Genomic DNA, 24,746 nt, shown 5'->3' with positions numbered 1-24,746 from the left:
TTTTTTCACCGATAAATATGACTTATTTTTGTAATTTGATTGGTATATTCCTTGTATGTATTATTTTGTTATTTTAATACATACGTAGGCACCCGTTTGTTTTAGTTTCTAATAACTCAGCATTATTTATGCGAACTTACGTTTGCACAAATGATTAAGTTCATATTATTTTCGCATAGCTTGTCCGGCCCTCAACACAGAACACACTAGTAAAAGCCACTGGCATTTGGATGGTGCTGAGTTACACAATGATACGTTGATGAATTACGACGTAAACGTGCCACTAAGGTGTGACGTTGGATACTGGTTGCATCCTGGGTCGACTTCGGGCAACCCAAATACAACCCAGACACTGAAGTGCGGAATAAACGGGACCTGGACACCTGCTGCAGATTGCTCTGTGATAAGTATGCATTTTTGAGAGAAATGTTTGACGTCATTTCCTGTAATTAAACACCTATCAGACGTTCGGTGCTATTACATGTTATAGCCAGCACAATTTTTGATTGATCTTAAATAGTTTATTGCCAATAGGAGAGACGATTGAATGTTAATCATGATCAGTTGACGATACAAACTGTGCAAGGATATCGATTTTTTCTTGTTTCATTTGTCTTGTTAAAGTGTCTATATATAGGTACCTGCTGACAAGTACCATAACTCTAACCATCGTGTACATATTGTCCTTTGCCAAATCACTGAAAAACCAACGAAAGCCTTTTTCATTCGAATAATCTTACACCCACGGATTGCATAATAGATGCATTCACTAATGAATCAGTATACAGCGTACGCTCAGATCAATATAAATTGTGAAAAGTTGATTAAGTAATCCTTTTTTCAAAATATTGTACCTGATACTGTTTGCAGTTTTAAAAATTCGTTTTCATAAATATACGCTACACGCGGGTAATCCCGATTTTTAAGCAATATGGAAAGGTCACGCACTCAAGTATATGCATGGAATCCAGCCATCTATCTGCAATGAAGGAACACGCATTTTGCAATGTGCATGCAATGCGGCTATTTACTCATTCTCGTAGTAAGGTACACTCCGCTATATGTGTGGAATCCAGCCATTGGAGAATGCTCGATATAAAGTATAACTCTTTGGCAAGGTCAGCAATGATGTATAAATTTAAAATCATGGAGAATTGGTCCGTTTAGTGGTAAAACTCAAGGGTAGCAGAGCTGTCAGAGCTGGAACATGGTCAAAATGGCTCAATCCGTACCGAACATCGTGAGTGCTCACCCAAAGGCAATGCTTGACATTCATGCTTTATAGTACAACTTTGTTAGTATGCATAATTCAATATGATTGTATGAGGTTAATGTTCATGCGCGTTCATATGTTTTGCGGATCATATACACTGTCAGAAATGTTGCATTTTCGGACAATAGACGCCTTTCTCGGATCGCTATAAGACTCGTTTATCTGGTTTTAGGAAGCACAAAAGGCAATTAGATGTACACATCGGTTATTAAACAAACTATTGGTAAAAACAAATTTTCTCACCGATAAAAATGACTTATTTTTGTAATGTGATTGGTTTATTCCTTGTATATATTCTTTTGTTATTTTTGTTATTTCCATTGTTTGACGTCGTTTCCTGTAATAACACATCCATCAGACGTTCGGTGCTTGTACATATTATAGCCAGCACACTTTTTGTATTGATCTTAAATAGTATATTACCAATAGGAGAGACGATTGAATGTTAATCATAATCAGTTGACGATACAAACTGTTCAAGGATAGCGATTTTTTCTTGTTTGATTCTTCTTGTTAAAGTGTCTATATATAGGTACCTGCTGACAAGTACCATAACTTTAACCATCTTGTACATATTGTCCTTTGCCAAATCACTGAAAAACCACCGAGAACCTTTCTCATTCGTATAATCTTACACCCACCGATTGCATAATAGATGCATTCACTAATGAATCAGTATGCATCGTACGTTCAGATCAATATACTTTCTGCAAAGTCGATAAAGTATGCCTCTTTTTCAAAACATTATACCTGATACTGTTTGCAGTTTTAAACAATTCGTTTTAATAAATGCACGCTTCACGCGGGTAATCCAGCTTTTTAAGCAATATGGAAAGGTCACGCACTCAAGTATATGCATGAAATCCAGCCATCTATCTGCAATGAAGGAACACGCATTTAGCAATGTGCATGCAATGCGGCTATTTACTCATTCGCCAATTAAGAAACACTCCGCTATATATGAGGAATCCAGCCATTGGAGAATGCTCGATATAAAGTATAACTCTTTGGCAAGGTCAGCAATAAAGTATGGATTTGAAATAATAGAGAATTGGTCCATTTAGTGTTAAAACTCAAGTGTAGCAGAGCTGTCAGAGCTGGAGCGTAGTCTAAATGGCTCAATCCGTACCGAACCTCGTGAGTGCCTCTCCCAAAGGCAATGCTTGACATTCATGCTTTATAGTACAACTTTGTAAGTATGCATAATTCAATATGATTGTATGAAGTTAATGTTCATGCGCGTTCATATGTTTTGTGGACCATATACACTGTCAGAAATGTTGCATTTTCGGACAATACGAACACCTTTCTCGGATTGCTATACGACTCGTTTATCTGGTTTCATTGAGCACAAAAGACAATTAGATGTACACATCAGTTCTTAAACAAACTATTGGTAAAAACAAGATTTTTTCACCGATAAATATGACTAATTTTTGTAATGTGATCGGTATATTCCTTGTATGTATTATTTTGTTATTTTAATACATACGTGGGCACCCGTTTGTTTTAGTTTCTAATAACTCAGCATTATTTATGCGAACTTACGTTTGCACGAATGATTAAGTTCATAATATTTCGCATAGCTTGCCCGGCCCTCATAACAGAACACACTAATACAAGCCACTGGCATTTGGATGGTGCTGAGTTACACAATGATACGTTGATGAATTACGACGCGAACGTGCCACTAAGGTGTGAAATTGGGTTCTGGTTGCACCCTTGGTCGACTTCGGGCAACCCAAATACAACTCAGACACTGAAGTGCGGAATAAATGGGACCTGGACACCTGCTGCAGATTGCTCATTGATAAGTATGCAATTTTTGAGAGAATTGTTTGACGTCGTTTCCTGTGATTAAATACTTAACAGACGTTCAGAGCTTGTACATGTTATAGCCAGCACACTTTTCTGATTGATCTTAAATAGTATATTGCCAATAGGAGAGACAATTGAATGTTAATCATAATCAGTTGACGATACAAACTGTGCAGGGATAGCGATTTTGTTCTGGCTTCATTTGTCTTGTTAAAGTGTCTATATATAGGTGCCTGCTGACAAGTACCATAACTCTAACCATCTTGTACATATTGTCCTTTGCCAAATCACTGAAAAACCAACGAGAACCTTTCTCATTCGTATAATCTTACACCCAACGATTGCATAATAGGTGCATTCACTAATGAATCAGTATGCAGCGTACGCTCAGATCAATATACATTCTGCAAAGTCGATAAAGTGTGACTCTTTTTTCAAAATATTGCACCTGATATTGTTTGCAGTTTTAAACTATTCGTTTAAATAAATTTACGCTACATGCGGGTCATCCAGCTTTTTAAGCAATATGGAAAGGTCACGCACTCAAGTATATGCATGAAATCCAGCCATCTATCTGCAATGAAGGAACACTCATTTTGCAATGTGCATGCACTGCGGCTATTTACTCATTCGCCAATTAAGACACACTCCGCTATATGTGTGAAATGCAGCCATTGGAGAAAGCTCGATATAAAGTATAACTCTTTGGCAAGGTCAGCAATGATGTATGGATTTGAGATCATGTAGAATTGGTTCGTTTAGTGGTATCACTCAAGGGTAGCAGAGCTGTCAGAGCTGGAACGTAGTCTAAATGGCTCAATCCGTACCGAACATCGTGAGTGCTCGCCCAAAGGCAATGCTTGACATTCATGCTTTATAGTACAACTTTGTTAGTATGCATAATTCAATATGAGTGTGTGATGTTAATGTTCATGCGCGTTCATTTGTTTTGCGGACCATATACACTGTCAGAAATATTGCATTTTCGGACAATACGAACTCCTTTCTCGGATCGTTATACGACTCGTTTATCTGGTTTTAGTGAGCTCAAAAGACAATTAGATGTACATATCGGTTATTAAACAAACTATTGGTAAAAACAAATTTTCTCACTGATAAATATGACTTATTTTTGTAATATGATTGGTATATTCCTTGTATGTATTCTTTTGTTATTTTAGTACACACGTAGGCACCCGTTTGTTTTAGTTTCTAATAACTCAGCATTATTTATGCGAACTTACGTTTGCACGAATGATTAAGTTCATAATATTTCGCATAGCTTGCCCGGCCCTCATAACAGAACACACTAATACACGCCACTGGCATTTGGATGGTGCTGAGTTACACAATGATACGTTGATGAATTTCGACGCGAACGTGCCACTAAGGTGTGACATTGGATACTGGTTGCACCCTGGGTCGACTGCGGGCAACCCAAATACAACTCAGACACTGAAGTGCGGAATAAATGGGACCTGGACACCTGCTGCAGATTGCTCATTGATAAGTATGCAATTTTGAGAGAATTGTTTGACGTCGTTTCCTGTGATTAAACACCCAACAGACGTTCAGAGCTTGTACATGTTATAGCCAGCACACTTTTCTGATTGATCTTAAATAGTATATTGCCAATAGGAGAGACGATTGAATGTTAATCATAATCAGTTGACGATACAAACTGTGCAGAGATAGCGATTTTTTGTCTGGTTTCATTTGTCTTGTAAAAGTGTCTATATATCAGTGCCTGCTGACAAGTACCATAACTTTAACCATCTTGTACATATTGTCCTCTGCAAATCACTGAAAAACCAACGAGAATTTTTCTCATTCGTATAATCTTACACCCACCGATTGCATAGTAGATGCATTCACTAATAAATCAGTATACAGCGTACATTTAGATCAATATACATTCTGCAACGAAGTCGATAAAGTATGCCTCTTTTTTCAAAACATTGTACCTGATACTGTTTGCAGATTTAAACATTTCGTTTTAATAAATGCACGCTTCACGCGGGTAATCCAGCTTTTTAAGCAATATGGAAAGGTCACGCACTCAGGTATATGCATGAAATCCAGCCATCTGTCTGCAATGAAGGAACACTCATTTTGCAATGTGCATGCAATGTGGCTATTTACTCATTCGCCAATTAAGACACACTCCGCTATATGTGTGGAATCCAGCCATTGGAGAATGCTCGATATAAAGTATAACTCTTTGGCAAGGTCAGCAATGATGTATGGATTTGAAATCATGGAGAATTGGTTCGTTTAGTGGTATAACTCAAGGGTAGCAGAGCTGTCAGAGCTGGAGCGTAGTCTAAATGGCTCAATCCGTACCGAACATCGTGAGTGCTCGCCCAAGGGCAATGCTTGACATTCATGCTTTATAGTACAACTTTGTTAGTATGCATAATTCAATATGATTGTATGAGGTTAATGTTCATGCGCGTTCATATATTTTGCGGACCATATACACTGTCAGAAATGTTGCATTTTCGGACAATACGAACGCCTTTCTCGGATCGCTATACGACTCGTTTATCTGGTTATAGTGAGCTCAAAAGACAATTAGATGTACACATCGTTTATTAAACAAACTATTGGTAAAAACAAATTTTCTCACCGACAAATATGACTTATTTTTGTAATGTGATTGGTATATTCCTTGTATGTATTCTTTTGTTATTTTAGTACACACGTAGGCACCCGTTTGTTTTAGTTTCTAATAACTCAGCATTATTTATGCGAACTTACGTTTGCACGAATGATTAAGTTCATAATATTTCGCATAGCTTGCCCGGCCCTCAAAACAGAACACACTAATACAAGCCACTGGCATTTGGATGGTGCTGAGTTACACAATGATACGTTGATGAATTACGACGCGAACGTGCCACTAAGGTGTGACTTTGGATACTGGTTGCACCCTGGGTCGACTACGGGCAACCCAAATACAACTCAGACACTGAAGTGCGGAATAAATGGGACCTGGACACCTGCTGCAGATTGCTCATTGATAAGTATGCAATTTTGAGAGAATTGTTTGACGTCGTTTCCTGTGATTAAACACCCAACAGACGTTCAGAGCTTGTACATGTTATAGCCAGCACACTTTTCTGATTGATCTTAAATAGTATATTGCCAATAGGAGAGACGATTGAATGTTAATCATAATCAGTTGACGATACAAACTGTGCAGGGATAGCGATTTTTTTCTGGTTTCATTTGTCTTGTTAAAGTGTCTATATATCGGTACCTGCTGACAAGTACCATAACTTTAACCATCTTGTACATATTGTCCTTTGCCAAATCACTGAAAAACCAACAAGAACCTTTCTCATTCGTATAATCTTACATCCACCGATTGCATAATAGATGCATTCACTAATGAATCAGTATGCAGCGTACGCTCAGATCAATATACAATCTGCAAAGTCGATAAAGTGTGCCTCTTTTTTCAAAATATTGCACCTGATACTGTTTGCAGTTTTAAACAATTCGTTTTAATAAATGTACGCTACATGCGGGTCATCCAGCTTTTTAAGCAATATGGAAAGGTCACGCACTCAAGTATATGCATGAAATCCAGCCATCTATCTGCAATGAAGGAACACTCATTTTGCAATGTGCATGCACTGCGGCTATTTACTCATTCGCCAATTAAGACACACTCCGCTATATGTGTGGAATCCAGTCATTGGAGAATGCTCGATATAAAGTATAACTCTTTGGCAAGGTCAGCAATGATGTATGGATTTGAGATCATGTAGAATTGGTTCGTTTAGTGGTATAACTCAAGGGTAGCAGAGCTGTCAGAGCTGGAACGTAGTCTAAATGGCTCAATCCGTACCGAACATCGTTAGTGCTCGCCTAAAGGCAATGCTTGACATTCATGCTTTATAGTACAACTTTGTTAGTATGCATAATTCAATATGAGTGTGTGATGTTAATGTTCATGCGCGTTCATTTGTTTTGCGGACCATATACACTGTCAGAAATGTTGCATTTTCGGACAATACGAACTCCTTTCTCGGATCGCTATACGACTCGTTTATCTGGTTTTAGTGAGCTCAAAAGACAATTAGATGTACACATCGCTTATTAAACAAACTATTGGTAAAAACAAATTTTCTCACCGATAAATATGACTTATTTTTGTAATGTGATTGGTATATTCCTTGTATGTATTCTTTTGTTATTTTAGTACACACGTAGGCACCCGTTTGTTTAGTTTCTAATAACTCAGCATTATTTATGCGAACTTACGTTTGCACGAATGATTAAGTTCATAATATTTCGCATAGCTTGCCCGGCCCTCATAACAGAACACACTAATACAAGCCACTGGCATTTGGATGGTGCTGAGTTACACAATGATACGTTGATGAATTACGACGCGAACGTGCCACTAAGGTGTGACATTGGATACTGGTTGCACCCTGGGTCGACTTCGGGCAACCCAAATACAACTCAGACACTGAAGTGCGGAATAAATGGGACCTGGACACCTGCTGCAGATTGCTCATTGATAAGTATGCAATTTTGAGAGAATTGTTTGACGTCGTTTCCTGTGATTAAATACTTAACAGACGTTCAGAGCTTGTACATGTTATAGCCAGCACACTTTTCTGATAGATCTTAAATAGTATATTGCCAATAGGAGAGACGATTGAATGTTAATCATAATCAGTTGACGATACAAACTGTGCAGGGATAGCGATTTTTTTCTGGTTCATTTGTCTTGTTAAAGTGTCTATATATCGGTACCTGCTGACAAGTACCATAACTTCTAACCATCTTGTACATATTGTCCTTTGCCAAATCACTGAAAAACCAACGAGAACCTTTCTCATTCGTATAATCTTACATCCCACCGATTGCATAATAGATGCATTCACTAATGAATCAGTATGCAGCGTACGCTTCAGATCAATATACATTCTGCAACGAAGTCGATAAAGTAGTGCCTCTTTTTTCAAAATATTGCACCTGATACTGTTTGCAGTTTTAAACAATTCGTTTTAATAAATGCTACGCTTCATGCGGGTAATCCAGCTTTTTAAGCAATATGGAAAGGTCACGCACTCAAGTATATGCATGAAATCCAGCCATCTATCTGCAATGAAGGAACACTCATTTTGCAATGTGCATGCACTGCGGCTATTTACTCATTCGCCAATTAAGACACACTCCGCTATATGTGTGGAATCCAGCCATTGGAGAATGCTCGATATAAAGTATAACTCTTTGGCAAGGTCAGCAATGATGTATGGATTTGAGATCATGTAGAATTGGTTCGTTTAGTGGTATAACTCAAGGGTAGCAGAGCTGTCAGAGCTGGAACGTAGTCTAAATGGCTCAATCCGTACCGAACATCGTTAGTGCTCGCCCAAAGGCAATGCTTGACATTCATGCTTTATAGTACAACTTTGTTAGTATGCATAATTCAATATGAGTGTGTGATGTTAATGTTCATGCGCGTTCATTTGTTTTGCGGACCATATACACTGTCAGAAATGTTGCATTTTCGGACAATACGAACTCCTTTCTCGGATCGCTATACGACTCGTTTATCTGGTTTTAGTGAGCTCAAAAGACAATTAGATGTACACATCGCTTATTAAACAAACTATTGGTAAAAACAAATTTTCTCACCGATAAATATGACTTATTTTTGTAATGTGATTGGTATATTCCTTGTATGTATTCTTTTGTTATTTTAGTACACACGTAGGCACCCGTTTGTTTAAGTTTCTAATAACTCAGCATTATTTATGCGAACTTACGTTTGCACGAATGATTAAGTTCATAATATTTCGCATAGCTTGCCCGGCCCTCATAACAGAACACACTAATACAAGCCACTGGCATTTGGATGGTGCTGAGTTACACAATGATACGTTGATGAATTACGACGCGAACGTGCCACTAAGGTGTGACATTGGATACTGGTTGCACCCTGGGTCGACTTCGGGCAACCCAAATACAACTCAGACACTGAAGTGCGGAATAAATGGGACCTGGACACCTGCTGCAGATTGCTCATTGATAAGTATGCAATTTTGAGAGAATTGTTTGACGTCGTTTCCTGTGATTAAACACCTAACAGACGTTCAGAGCTTGTACATGTTATAGCCAGCACACTTTTCTGATAGATCTTAAATAGTATATTGCCAATAGGAGAGACGATTGAATGTTAATCATAATCAGTTGACGATACAAACTGTGCAAGGATATCGTTTTTTTCTGGTTCATTTGTCTTGTTAAAGTGTCTATATATCGGTACCTGCTGACAAGTACCATAACTCTAACCATCTTGTACATATTGTCCTTTGCCAAATCACTGAAAAACCAACGAGAATCTTTCTCATTCGTATAATCTTACACCCACCGATTGCATAATAGATGCATTCACTAATGAATCAGTATGCAGCGTACGTTTAGATCAATATACATTCTGCAACGAAGTCGATAAAGTATGCCTCTTTTTTCAAAACATTGTACCTGATACTGTTTGCAGTTTTAAACAATTCGTTTTAATAAATGCACGCTTCACGCGGGTAATCCAGCTTTTTAAGCAATATGGAAAGGTCACGCACTCAAGTATATGCATGAAATCCAGCCATCTATCTGCAATGAAGGAACACTCATTTTGCAATGTGCATGCAATGCGGCTATTTACTCATTCGCCAATTAAGACACACTCCGCTATATGTGTGGAATCCAGCCATTGGAGAATGCTCGATATAAAGTATAACTCTTTGGCAAGGTCAGCAATGATGTATGGATTTGAGATCATGGAGAATTGGTTCGTTTAGTGGTATAACTCAAGGGTAGCAGAGCTGTCAGAGCTGGAGCGTAGTCTAAATGGCTCAATCCGTACCGAACATCGTGAGTGCTCGCCCAAGGGCAATGCTTGACATTCATGCTTTATAGTACAACTTTGTTAGTATGCATAATTCAATATGATTGTATGAGGTTAATGTTCATGCGCGTTCATATATTTTGCGGACCATATACACTGTCAGAAATGTTGCATTTTCGGACAATACGAACGCCTTTCTCGGATCGCTATACGACTCGTTTATCTGGTTTAGTGAGCTCAAAAGACAATTAGATGTACACATCGCTTATTAAACAAACTATTGGTAAAAACAAATTTTCTCACCGACTAAATATGACTTATTTTTGTAATGTGATTGGTATATTCCTTGTATGTATTCTTTTGTTATTTTAGTACACACGTAGGCACCCGTTTGTTTAGTTTCTAATAACTCAGCATTATTTATGCGAACTTACGTTTGCACGAATGATTAAGTTCATAATATTTCGCATAGCTTGCCCGGCCCTCAAAACAGAACACACTAATACAAGCCACTGGCATTTGGATGGTGCTGAGTTACACAATGATACGTTGATGAATTACGACGCGAACGTGCCACTAAGGTGTGACATTGGATACTGGTTGCACCCTGGGTCGACTTCGGGCAACCCAAATACAACTCAGACACTGAAGTGCGGAATAAATGGGACCTGGACACCTGCTGCAGATTGCTCATTGATAAGTATGCAATTTTGAGAGAATTGTTTGACGTCGTTTCCTGTGATTAAACACCTAACAGACGTTCAGAGCTTGTACATGTTATAGCCAGCACACTTTTCTGATAGATCTTAAATAGTATATTGCCAATAGGAGAGACGATTGAATGTTAATCATAATCAGTTGACGATACAAACTGTGCAAGGATATCGTTTTTTTCTGGTTCATTTGTCTTGTTAAAGTGTCTATATATCGGTACCTGCTGACAAGTACCATAACTCTAACCATCTTGTACATATTGTCCTTTGCCAAATCACTGAAAAACCAACGAGAATCTTTCTCATTCGTATAATCTTACACCCACCGATTGCATAATAGATGCATTCACTAATGAATCAGTATGCAGCGTACGTTTAGATCAATATACATTCTGCAACGAAGTCGATAAAGTATGCCTCTTTTTTCAAAACATTGTACCTGATACTGTTTGCAGTTTTAAACAATTCGTTTTAATAAATGCACGCTTCACGCGGGTAATCCAGCTTTTTAAGCAATATGGAAAGGTCACGCACTCAAGTATATGCATGAAATCCAGCCATCTATCTGCAATGAAGGAACACTCATTTTGCAATGTGCATGCAATGCGGCTATTTACTCATTCGCCAATTAAGACACACTCCGCTATATGTGTGGAATCCAGCCATTGGAGAATGCTCGATATAAAGTATAACTCTTTGGCAAGGTCAGCAATGATGTATGGATTTGAAATCATGGAGAATTGGTTCGTTTAGTGGTATAACTCAAGGGTAGCAGAGCTGTCAGAGCTGGAGCGTAGTCTAAATGGCTCAATCCGTACCGAACATCGTGAGTGCTCGCCCAAGGGCAATGCTTGACATTCATGCTTTATAGTACAACTTTGTTAGTATGCATAATTCAATATGATTGTATGAGGTTAATGTTCATGCGCGTTCATATATTTTGCGGACCATATACACTGTCAGAAATGTTGCATTTTCGGACAATACGAACGCCTTTCTCGGATCGCTATACGACTCGTTTATCTGGTTTAAGTGAGCTCAAAAGACAATTAGATGTACACATCGCTTATTAAACAAACTATTGGTAAAAACAAATTTTCTCACCGATAAATATGACTTATTTTTGTAATGTGATTGGTATATTCCTTGTATGTATTCTTTTGTTATTTTAGTACACACGTAGGCACCCGTTTGTTTAAGTTTCTAATAACTCAGCATTATTTATGCGAACTTACGTTTGCACGAATGATTAAGTTCATAATATTTCGCATAGCTTGCCCGGCCCTCAAAACAGAACACACTAATACAAGCCACTGGCATTTGGATGGTGCTGAGTTACACAATGATACGTTGATGAATTACGACGCGAACGTGCCACTAAGGTGTGACATTGGATACTGGTTGCACCCTGGGTCGACTTCGGGCAACCCAAATACAACTCAGACACTGAAGTGCGGAATAAATGGGACCTGGACACCTGCTGCAGATTGCTCATTGATAAGTATGCAATTTTGAGAGAATTGTTTGACGTCGTTTCCTGTGATTAAACACCCAACAGACGTTCAGAGCTTGTACATGTTATAGCCAGCACACTTTTCTGATTGATCTTAAATAGTATATTGCCAATAGGAGAGACGATTGAATGTTAATCATAATCAGTTGACGATACAAACTGTGCAGGGATAGCGATTTTTTTCTGGTTTCATTTGTCTTGTTAAAGTGTCTATATATCGGTACCTGCTGACAAGTACCATAACTTTAACCATCTTGTACATATTGTCCTTTGCCAAATCACTGAAAAACCAACAAGAACCTTTCTCATTCGTATAATCTTATAATCTTACATCCCACCGATTGCATAATAGATGCATTCACTAATGAATCAGTATGCAGCGTACGCTCAGATCAATATACATTCTGCAAAGTCGATAAAGTGTGCCTCTTTTTTCAAAATATTGCACCTGATACTGTTTGCAGTTTTAAACAATTCGTTTAAATAAATGTACGCTACATGCGGGTCATCCAGCTTTTTAAGCAATATGGAAAGGTCACGCACTCAAGTATATGCATGAAATCCAGCCATCTATCTGCAATGAAGGAACACTCATTTTGCAATGTGCATGCACTGCGGCTATTTACTCATTCGCCAATTAAGACACACTCCGCTATATGTGTGGAATCCAGTCATTGGAGAATGCTCGATATAAAGTATAACTCTTTGGCAAGGTCAGCAATGATGTATGGATTTGAGATCATGTAGAATTGGTTCGTTTAGTGGTATAACTCAAGGGTAGCAGAGCTGTCAAAGCTGGAACGTAGTCTAAATGGCTCAATCCGTACCGAACATCGTTAGTGCTCGCCCAAAGGCAATGCTTGACATTCATGCTTTATAGTACAACTTTGTTAGTATGCATAATTCAATATGAGTGTGTGATGTTAATGTTCATGCGCGTTCATTTGTTTTGCGGACCATATACACTGTCAGAAATGTTGCATTTTCGGACAATACGAACTCCTTTCTCGGATCGCTATACGACTCGTTTATCTGGTTTTAGTGAGCTCAAAAGACAATTAGATGTACACATCGCTTATTAAACAAACTATTGGTAAAAACAAATTTTCTCACCGATAAATATGACTTATTTTTGTAATGTGATTGGTATATTCCTTGTATGTATTCTTTTGTTATTTTAGTACACACGTAGGCACCCGTTTGTTTAGTTTCTAATAACTCAGCATTATTTATGCGAACTTACGTTTGCACGAATGATTAAGTTCATAATATTTCGCATAGCTTGCCCGGCCCTCATAACAGAACACACTAATACAAGCCACTGGCATTTGGATGGTGCTGAGTTACACAATGATACGTTGATGAATTACGACGCGAACGTGCCACTAAGGTGTGACATTGGATACTGGTTGCACCCTTGGTCGACTTCGGGCAACCCAAATACAACTCAGACACTGAAGTGCGGAATAAATGGGACCTGGACACCTGCTGCAGATTGCTCATTGATAAGTATGCAATTTTGAGAGAATTGTTTGACGTCGTTTCCTGTGATTAAACACCCAACAGACGTTCAGAGCTTGTACATGTTATAGCCAGCACACTTTTCTGATAGATCTTAAATAGTATATTGCCAATAGGAGAGACGATTGAATGTTAATCATAATCAGTTGACGATACAAACTGTGCAGGGATAGCGATTTTTTTCTGGTTTCATTTGTCTTGTTAAAGTGTCTATATATCGGTACCTGCTGACAAGTACCATAACTTTAACCATCTTGTACATATTGTCCTTTGCCAAATCACTGAAAAACCAACGAGAACCTTTCTCATTCGTATAATCTTACACCCACCGATTGCATAATAGATGCATTCACTAATGAATCAGTATGCAGCGTACGCTTCAGATCAATATACATTCTGCAAAGTCGATAAAGTAGTGCCTCTTTTTTCAAAATATTGCACCTGATACTGTTTGCAGTTTTAAACAATTCGTTTTAATAAATGCTACGCTTCACTGCGGGTAATCCAGCTTTTTAAGCAATATGGAAAGGTCACGCACTCAAGTATATGCATGAAATCCAGCCATCTATCTGCAATGAAGGAACACTCATTTTGCAATGTGCATGCACTGCGGCTATTTACTCATTCGCCAATTAAGACACACTCCGCTATATGTGTGGAATCCAGCCATTGGAGAATGCTCGATATAAAGTATAACTCTTTGGCAAGGTCAGCAATGATGTATGGATTTGAGATCATGTAGAATTGGTTCGTTTAGTGGTATAACTCAAGGGTAGCAGAGCTGTCAGAGCTGGAACGTAGTCTAAATGGCTCAATCCGTACCGAACATCGTTAGTGCTCGCCTAAAGGCAATGCTTGACATTCATGCTTTATAGTACAACTTTGTTAGTATGCATAATTCAATATGAGTGTGTGATGTTAATGTTCATGCGCGTTCATTTGTTTTGCGGACCATATACACTGTCAGAAATGTTGCATTTTCGGACAATACGAACTCCTTTCTCGGATCGCTATACGACTCGTTTATCTGGTTTTAGTGAGCTCAAAAGACAATTAGATGTACACATCGCTTATTAAACAAACTATTGGTAAAAACAAATTTTCTCACCGATAAATATGACTTATTTTTGTAATGTGATTGGTATATTCCTTGTATGTATTCTTTTGTTATTTTAGTACACACGTAGGCACCCGTTTGTTTAAGTTTCTAATAACTCAGCATTATTTATGCGAACTTACGTTTGCACGAATGATTAAGTTCATAATATTTCGCATAGCTTGCCCGGCCCTCATAACAGAACACACTAATACAAGCCACTGGCATTTGGATGGTGCTGAGTTACACAATGATACGTTGATGAATTACGACGCGAACGTGCCACTAAGGTGTGACATTGGATACTGGTTGCACCCTTGGTCGACTACGGGCAACCCAAATACAACTCAGACACTGAAGTGCGGAATAAATGGGACCTGGACACCTGCTGCAGATTGCTCATTGATAAGTATGCAATTTTGAGAGAATTGTTTGACGTCGTTTCCTGTGATTAAATACCTAACAGACGTTCAGAGCTTGTACATGTTATAGCCAGCACACTTTTCTGATAGATCTTAAATAGTATATTGCCAATAGGAGAGACGATTGAATGTTAATCATAATCAGTTGACGATACAAACTGTGCAGGGATAGCGATTTTTTTCTGGTTTCATTTGTCTTGTTAAAGTGTCTATATATCGGTACCTGCTGACAAGTACCATAACTTTAACCATCTTGTACATATTGTCCTTTGCCAAATCACTGAAAAACCAACAAGAACCTTTCTCATTCGTATAATCTTACATCCACCGATTGCATAATAGATGCATTCACTAATGAATCAGTATGCAGCGTACGCTCAGATCAATATACAATCTGCAAAGTCGATAAGGTGTGCCTCTTTTTTCAAAATATTGCACCTGATACTGTTTGCAGTTTTAAACAATTCGTTTTAATAAATGTACGCTACATGCGGGTCATCCAGCTTTTTAAGCAATATGGAAAGGTCACGCACTCAAGTATATGCATGAAATCCAGCCATCTATCTGCAATGAAGGAACACTCATTTTGCAATGTGCATGCACTGCGGCTATTTACTCATTCGCCAATTAAGACACACTCCGCTATATGTGTGGAATCCAGTCATTGGAGAATGCTCGATATAAAGTATAACTCTTTGGCAAGGTCAGCAATGATGTATGGATTTGAGATCATGTAGAATTGGTTCGTTTAGTGGTATAACTCAAGGGTAGCAGAGCTGTCAGAGCTGGAACGTAGTCTAAATGGCTCAATCCGTACCGAACATCGTTAGTGCTCGCCTAAAGGCAATGCTTGACATTCATGCTTTATAGTACAACTTTGTTAGTATGCATAATTCAATATGAGTGTGTGATGTTAATGTTCATGCGCGTTCATTTGTTTTGCGGACCATATACACTGTCAGAAATGTTGCATTTTCGGACAATACGAACTCCTTTCTCGGATCGCTATACGACTCGTTTATCTGGTTTTAGTGAGCTCAAAAGACAATTAGATGTACACATCGCTTATTAAACAAACTATTGGTAAAAACAAATTTTCTCACCGATAAATATGACTTATTTTTGTAATGTGATTGGTATATTCCTTGTATGTATTCTTTTGTTATTTTAGTACACACGTAGGCACCCGTTTGTTTAAGTTTCTAATAACTCAGCATTATTTATGCGAACTTACGTTTGCACGAATGATTAAGTTCATAATATTTCGCATAGCTTGCCCGGCCCTCATAACAGAACACACTAATACAAGCCACTGGCATTTGGATGGTGCTGAGTTACACAATGATACGTTGATGAATTACGACGCGAACGTGCCACTAAGGTGTGACATTGGATACTGGTTGCACCCTTGGTCGACTTCGGGCAACCCAAATACAACTCAGACACTGAAGTGCGGAATAAATGGGACCTGGACACCTGCTGCAGATTGCTCATTGATAAGTATGCAATTTTGAGAGAATTGTTTGACGTCGTTTCCTGTGATTAAACACCCAACAGACGTTCAGAGCTTGTACATGTTATAGCCAGCACACTTTTCTGATAGATCTTAAATAGTATATTGCCAATAGGAGAGACGATTGAATGTTAATCATAATCAGTTGACGATACAAACTGTGCAAGGATATCGTTTTTTTCTGGTTCATTTGTCTTGTTAAAGTGTCTATATATCGGTACCTGCTGACAAGTACCATAACTCTAACCATCTTGTACATATTGTCCTTTGCCAAATCACTGAAAAACCAACGAGAATCTTTCTCATTCGTATAATCTTACACCCACCGATTGCATAATAGATGCATTCACTAATGAATCAGTATGCAGCGTACGTTTAGATCAATATACATTCTGCAACGAAGTCGATAAAGTATGCCTCTTTTTTCAAAACATTGTACCTGATACTGTTTGCAGTTTTAAACAATTCGTTTAATAAATGTACGCTTCACTGCGGGTCATCCAGCTTTTTAAGCAATATGGAAAGGTCACGCACTCAAGTATATGCATGAAATCCAGCCATCTATCTGCAATGAAGGAACACTCATTTTGCAATGTGCATGCACTGCGGCTATTTACTCATTCGCCAATTAAGACACACTCCGCTATATGTGTGGAATCCAGCCATTGGAGAATGCTCGATATAAAGTATAACTCTTTGGCAAGGTCAGCAATGATGTATGGATTTGAATCATGTAGAATTGGTTCGTTTAGTGGTATAACTCAAGGGTAGCAGAGCTGTCAGAGCTGGAAGCGTAGTCTAAATGGCTCAATCCGTACCGAACATCGTGAGTGCTCGCCCAAGGCAATGCTTGACATTCATGCTTTATAGTACAACTTTGTTAGTATGCATAATTCAATATGATTGTATGATGTTAATGTTCATGCGCGTTCATATATTTTGCGGACCATATACACTGTCAGAAATGTTGCATTTTCGGACAATACGAACGCCTTTCTCGGATCGCTATACGACTCGTTTATCTGGTTTTAGTGAGCTCAAAAGACAATTAGATGTACACATCGCTTATTAAACAAACTATTGGTAAAAACAAATTTTCTCACCGATAAATATGACTTATTTTTGTAATGTGATTGGTATATTCCTTGTATGTATTCTTTTGTTATTTTAGTACACACGTAGGCACCCGTTTGTTTAGTTTCTAATAACTCAGCATTATTTATGCGAACTTACGTTTGCACGAATGATTAAGTTCATAATATTTCGCATAGCTTGCCCGGCCCTCATAACAGAACACACTAATACAAGCCACTGGCATTTGGATGGTGCTGAGTTACACAATGATACGTTGATGAATTACGACGCGAACGTGCCACTAAGGTGTGACATTGGATACTGGTTGCACCCTGGTCGACTTCGGGCAACCCAAATACAACTCAGACACTGAAGTGCGGAATAAATGGGACCTGGACACCTGCTGCAGATTGCTCATTGATAAGTATGCAATTTTGAGAGAATTGTTTGACGTCGTTTCCTGTGATTAAACACCTAACAGACGTTCAGAGCTTGTACATGTTATAGCCAGCACACTTTTCTGATAGATCTTAAATAGTATATTGCCAATAGGAGAGACGATTGAATGTTAATCATAATCAGTTGACGATACAAACTGTGCAGGGATAGCGATTTTTTTCTGGTTCATTTGTCTTGTTAAAGTGTCTATATATCGGTACCTGCTGACAAGTACCATAACTCTAACCATCTTGTACATATTGTCCTTTGCCAAATCACTGAAAAACCAACGAGAATCTTTCTCATTCGTATAATCTTACACCCACCGATTGCATAATAGATGCATTCACTAATGAATCAGTATGCAGCGTACGCTTCAGATCAATATACATTCTGCAAAGTCGATAAAGTATGCCTCTTTTTTCAAAATATTGCACCTGATACTGTTTGCAGTTTTAAACAATTCGTTTAAATAAATGTACGCTACATGCGGGTCATCCAGCTTTTTAAGCAATATGGAAAGGTCACGCACTCAAGTATATGCATGAAATCCAGCCATCTATCTGCAATGAAGGAACACTCATTTTGCAATGTGCATGCACTGCGGCTATTTACTCATTCGCCAATTAAGACACACTCCGCTATATGTGTGGAATCCAGCCATTGGAGAATGCTCGATATAAAGTATAACTCTTTGGCAAGGTCAGCAATGATGTATGGATTTGAGATCATGTAGAATTGGTTCGTTTAGTGGTATAACTCAAGGGTAGCAGAGCTGTCAGAGCTGGAACGTAGTCTAAATGGCTCAATCCGTACCGAACATCGTGAGTGCTCGCCCAAAGGCAATGCTTGACATTCATGCTTTATAGTACAACTTTGTTAGTATGCATAATTCAATATGATTGTATGATGTTAATGTTCATGCGCGTTCATTTGTTTTGCGGACCATATACACTGTCAGAAATGTTGCATTTTCGGACAATACGAACGCCTTTCTCGGATCGCTATACGACTCGTTTATCTGGTTTAAGTGAGCTCAAAAGACAATTAGATGTACACATCGCTTATTAAACAAACTATTGGTAAAAACAAATTTTCTCACCGACAAATATGACTTATTTTTGTAATGTGATTGGTATATTCCTTGTATGTATTCTTTTGTTATTTTAGTACACACGTAGGCACCCGTTTGTTTAAGTTTCTAATAACTCAGCATTATTTATGCGAACTTACGTTTGCACGAATGATTAAGTTCATAATATTTCGCATAGCTTGCCCGGCCCTCAAAACAGAACACACTAATACAAGCCACTGGCATTTGGATGGTGCTGAGTTACACAATGATACGTTGATGAATTACGACGCGAACGTGCCACTAAGGTGTGACATTGGATACTGGTTGCACCCTGGGTCGACTTCGGGCAACCCAAATACAACTCAGACACTGAAGTGCGGAATAAATGGGACCTGGACACCTGCTGCAGATTGCTCATTGATAAGTATGCAATTTTGAGAGAATTGTTTGACGTCGTTTCCTGTGATTAAACACCCAACAGACGTTCAGAGCTTGTACATGTTATAGCCAGCACACTTTTCTGATAGATCTTAAATAGTATATTGCCAATAGGAGAGACGATTGAATGTTAATCATAATCAGTTGACGATACAAACTGTGCAGGGATAGCGATTTTTTTCTGGTTTCATTTGTCTTGTTAAAGTGTCTATATATCGGTACCTGCTGACAAGTACCATAACTTTAACCATCTTGTACATATTGTCCTTTGCCAAATCACTGAAAAACCAACGAGAACCTTTCTCATTCGTATAATCTTACACCCACCGATTGCATAATAGATGCATTCACTAATGAATCAGTATGCAGCGTACGCTTCAGATCAATATACATTCTGCAAAGTCGATAAAGTGTGCCTCTTTTTTCAAAATATTGCACCTGATACTGTTTGCAGTTTTAAACAATTCGTTTTAATAAATGTACGCTACATGCGGGTAATCCAGCTTTTTAAGCAATATGGAAAGGTCACGCACTCAAGTATATGCATGAAATCCAGCCATCTATCTGCAATGAAGGAACACTCATTTTGCAATGTGCATGCACTGCGGCTATTTACTCATTCGCCAATTAAGACACACTCCGCTATATGTGTGGAATCCAGCCATTGGAGAATGCTCGATATAAAGTATAACTCTTTGGCAAGGTCAGCAATGATGTATGGATTTGAGATCATGTAGAATTGGTTCGTTTAGTGGTATAACTCAAGGGTAGCAGAGCTGTCAGAGCTGGAAGCGTAGTCTAAATGGCTCAATCCGTACCGAACATCGTGAGTGCTCGCCCAAAGGCAATGCTTGACATTCATGCTTTATAGTACAACTTTGTTAGTATGCATAATTCAATATGAGTGTGTGATGTTAATGTTCATGCGCGTTCATATTGTTTTGCGGACCATATACACTGTCAGAAATGTTGCATTTTCGGACAATACGAACGCCTTTCTCGGATCGCTATACGACTCGTTTATCTGGTTTTAGTGAGCTCAAAAGACAATTAGATGTACACATCGCTTATTAAACAAACTATTGGTAAAAACAAATTTTCTCACCGATAAATATGACTTATTTTTGTAATGTGATTGGTATATTCCTTGTATGTATTCTTTTGTTATTTTAGTACACACGTAGGCACCCGTTTGTTTAAGTTTCTAATAACTCAGCATTATTTATGCGAACTTACGTTTGCACGAATGATTAAGTTCATAATATTTCGCATAGCTTGCCCGGCCCTCATAACAGAACACACTAATACAAGCCACTGGCATTTGGATGGTGCTGAGTTACACAATGATACGTTGATGAATTACGACGCGAACGTGCCACTAAGGTGTGACGTTGGATACTGGTTGCACCCTTGGTCGACTGCGGGCAACCCAAATACAACTCAGACACTGAAGTGCGGAATAAATGGGACCTGGACACCTGCTGCAGATTGCTCATTGATAAGTATGCAATTTTGAGAGAATTGTTTGACGTCGTTTCCTGTGATTAAACACCCAACAGACGTTCAGAGCTTGTACATGTTATAGCCAGCACACTTTTCTGATTGATCTTAAATAGTATATTGCCAATAGGAGAGACGATTGAATGTTAATCATAATCAGTTGACGATACAAACTGTGCAGGGATAGCGATTTTTTTCTGGTTTCATTTGTCTTGTTAAAGTGTCTATATATCGGTACCTGCTGACAAGTACCATAACTTTAACCATCTTGTACATATTGTCCTTTGCCAAATCACTGAAAAACCAACGAGAACCTTTCTCATTCGTATAATCTTACACCCACCGATTGCATAATAGATGCATTCACTAATGAATCAGTATGCAGCGTACGCTCAGATCAATATACATTCTGCAAAGTCGATAAAGTGTGCCTCTTTTTTCAAAATATTGCACCTGATACTGTTTGCAGTTTTAAACAATTCGTTTTAATAAATGTACGCTACATGCGGGTCATCCAGCTTTTTAAGCAATATGGAAAGGTCACGCACTCAAGTATATGCATGAAATCCAGCCATCTATCTGCAATGAAGGAACACTCATTTTGCAATGTGCATGCACTGCGGCTATTTACTCATTCGCCAATTAAGACACACTCCGCTATATGTGTGGAATCCAGCCATTGGAGAATGCTCGATATAAAGTATAACTCTTTGGCAAGGTCAGCAATGATGTATGGATTTGAGATCATGTAGAATTGGTTCGTTTAGTGGTATAACTCAAGGGTAGCAGAGCTGTCAGAGCTGGAACGTAGTCTAAATGGCTCAATCCGTACCGAACATCGTGAGTGCTCGCCCAAAGGCAATGCTTGACATTCATGCTTTATAGTACAACTTTGTTAGTATGCATAATTCAATATGAGTGTGTGATGTTAATGTTCATGCGCGTTCATATATTTTGCGGACCATATACACTGTCAGAAATGTTGCATTTTCGGACAATACGAACGCCTTTCTCGGATCGCTATACGACTCGTTTATCTGGTTTTAGTGAGCTCAAAAGACAATTAGATGTACACATCGCTTATTAAACAAACTATTGGTAAAAACAAATTTTCTCACCGATAAATATGACTTATTTTTGTAATGTGATTGGTATATTCCTTGTATGTATTCTTTTGTTATTTTAGTACACACGTAGGCACCCGTTTGTTTAAGTTTCTAATAACTCAGCATTATTTATGCGAACTTACGTTTGCACGAATGATTAAGTTCATAATATTTCGCATAGCTTGCCCGGCCCTCATAACAGAACACACTAATACAAGCCACTGGCATTTGGATGGTGCTGAGTTACACAATGATACGTTGATGAATTACGACGCGAACGTGCCACTAAGGTGTGACAGTTGGATACTGGTTGCACCCTTGGTCGACTTCGGGCAACCCAAATACAACTCAGACACTGAAGTGCGGAATAAATGGGACCTGGACACCTGCTGCAGATTGCTCATTGATAAGTATGCAATTTTGAGAGAATTGTTTGACGTCGTTTCCTGTGATTAAACACCCAACAGACGTTCAGAGCTTGTACATGTTATAGCCAGCACACTTTTCTGATTGATCTTAAATAGTATATTGCCAATAGGAGAGACGATTGAATGTTAATCATAATCAGTTGACGATACAAACTGTGCAGGGATAGCGATTTTTTTCTGGTTTCATTTGTCTTGTTAAAGTGTCTATATATCGGTACCTGCTGACAAGTACCATAACTTTAACCATCTTGTACATATTGTCCTTTGCCAAATCACTGAAAAACCAACGAGAACCTTTCTCATTCGTATAATCTTACATCCACCGATTGCATAATAGATGCATTCACTAATGAATCAGTATGCAGCGTACGCTTCAGATCAATATACATTCTGCAAAGTCGATAAAGTATGCCTCTTTTTTCAAAATATTGCACCTGATACTGTTTGCAGTTTTAAACAATTCGTTTAAATAAATGCACGCTACATGCGGGTAATCCAGCTTTTTAAGCAATATGGAAAGGTCACGCACTCAAGTATATGCATGAAATCCAGCCATCTATCTGCAATGAAGGAACACTCATTTTGCAATGTGCATGCACTGCGGCTATTTACTCATTCGCCAATTAAGACACACTCCGCTATATGTGTGGAATCCAGCCATTGGAGAATGCTCGATATAAAGTATAACTCTTTGGCAAGGTCAGCAATGATGTATGGATTTGAGATCATGTAGAATTGGTTCGTTTAGTGGTATAACTCAAGGGTAGCAGAGCTGTCAGAGCTGGAACGTAGTCTAAATGGCTCAATCCGTACCGAACATCGTGAGTGCTCGCCCAAAGGCAATGCTTGACATTCATGCTTTATAGTACAACTTTGTTAGTATGCATAATTCAATATGAGTGTGTGATGTTAATGTTCATGCGCGTTCATTTGTTTTGCGGACCATATACACTGTCAGAAATGTTGCATTTTCGGACAATACGAACTCCTTTCTCGGATCGCTATACGACTCGTTTATCTGGTTTTAGTGAGCTCAAAAGACAATTAGATGTACACATCGCTTATTAAACAAACTATTGGTAAAAACAAATTTTCTCACCGATAAATATGACTTATTTTTGTAATGTGATTGGTATATTCCTTGTATGTATTCTTTTGTTATTTTAGTACACACGTAGGCACCCGTTTGTTTTAGTTTCTAATAACTCAGCATTATTTATGCGAACTTACGTTTGCACGAATGATTAAGTTCATAATATTTCGCATAGCTTGCCCGGCCCTCATAACAGAACACACTAATACAAGCCACTGGCATTTGGATGGTGCTGAGTTACACAATGATACGTTGATGAATTACGACGCGAACGTGCCACTAAGGTGTGACATTGGATACTGGTTGCACCCTTGGTCGACTTCGGGCAACCCAAATACAACTCAGACACTGAAGTGCGGAATAAATGGGACCTGGACACCTGCTGCAGATTGCTCATTGATAAGTATGCATTTTTGAGAGAATTGTTTGACGTCGTTTCCTGTGATTAAACACCCAACATACGTTCAGAGCTTGTACATGTTATAGCCAGCACACTTTTCTGATAGATCTTAAATAGTATATTGCCAATAGGAGAGACGATTGAATGTTAATCATAATCAGTTGACGATACAAACTGTGCAAGGATATCGTTTTTTTCTGGTTCATTTGTCTTGTTAAAGTGTCTATATATAGGTGCCTGCTGACAAGTACCATAACTTTAACCATCTTGTACATATTGTCCTTTGCCAAATCACTGAAAAACCAACGAGAACCTTTCTCATTCGTATAATCTTACACCCACCGATTGCATAATAGATGCATTCACTAATGAATCAGTATGCAGCGTACGCTTCAGATCAATATACATTCTGCAAAGTCGATAAAGTGTGCCTCTTTTTTCAAAATATTGCACC

At 38.5% G+C, this 24,746-nt stretch overlaps 1 protein-coding gene across 50 annotated transcripts in view; it reads left to right on the top strand.

Annotated features, from left to right (window-relative positions):
• Nucleotides 1-24,746, top strand: part of LOC127854079 (sushi, von Willebrand factor type A, EGF and pentraxin domain-containing protein 1-like) — a 92,333-nt gene that overhangs the window by 37,656 nt on the left and 29,931 nt on the right. For 13 of the 50 annotated variants that reach the window (XM_052389018.1, XM_052389042.1, XM_052389036.1 and 10 more), the window contains exons 9-22: nucleotides 180-407; nucleotides 2,860-2,968; nucleotides 4,483-4,601; nucleotides 5,890-6,117; nucleotides 7,402-7,629; nucleotides 8,922-9,149; nucleotides 10,435-10,662; nucleotides 11,949-12,176; nucleotides 13,470-13,697; nucleotides 14,987-15,214; nucleotides 16,500-16,727; nucleotides 19,524-19,751; nucleotides 21,040-21,267; nucleotides 24,068-24,295. In XM_052389018.1, coding sequence (XP_052244978.1) covers nucleotides 180-407; nucleotides 2,860-2,968; nucleotides 4,483-4,601; nucleotides 5,890-6,117; nucleotides 7,402-7,629; nucleotides 8,922-9,149; nucleotides 10,435-10,662; nucleotides 11,949-12,176; nucleotides 13,470-13,697; nucleotides 14,987-15,214; nucleotides 16,500-16,727; nucleotides 19,524-19,751; nucleotides 21,040-21,267; nucleotides 24,068-24,295 — 2,964 coding nt within the window. Of the gene's footprint in view, nucleotides 1-179; nucleotides 408-2,859; nucleotides 3,088-4,482; nucleotides 4,602-5,889; nucleotides 6,118-7,401; nucleotides 7,630-8,921; nucleotides 9,150-10,434; nucleotides 10,663-11,948; nucleotides 12,177-13,469; nucleotides 13,698-14,986; nucleotides 15,215-16,499; nucleotides 16,728-18,011; nucleotides 18,121-19,523; nucleotides 19,752-21,039; nucleotides 21,268-22,552; nucleotides 22,662-24,067; nucleotides 24,296-24,746 lie in introns of all 50 variants that reach the window. The other 37 variants (XM_052389056.1, XM_052389061.1, XM_052389025.1 and 34 more) reach the window with 35 other exon arrangements.

This window comes from Dreissena polymorpha, chromosome 12 (assembly GCF_020536995.1).
Source record: "Dreissena polymorpha isolate Duluth1 chromosome 12, UMN_Dpol_1.0, whole genome shotgun sequence".
NCBI classification, from domain to species: domain Eukaryota; kingdom Metazoa; phylum Mollusca; class Bivalvia; order Myida; family Dreissenidae; genus Dreissena; species Dreissena polymorpha.
Note: the sequence above shows the minus strand (reverse complement) of the source record. Positions and strands in the feature narration are given on the sequence as shown.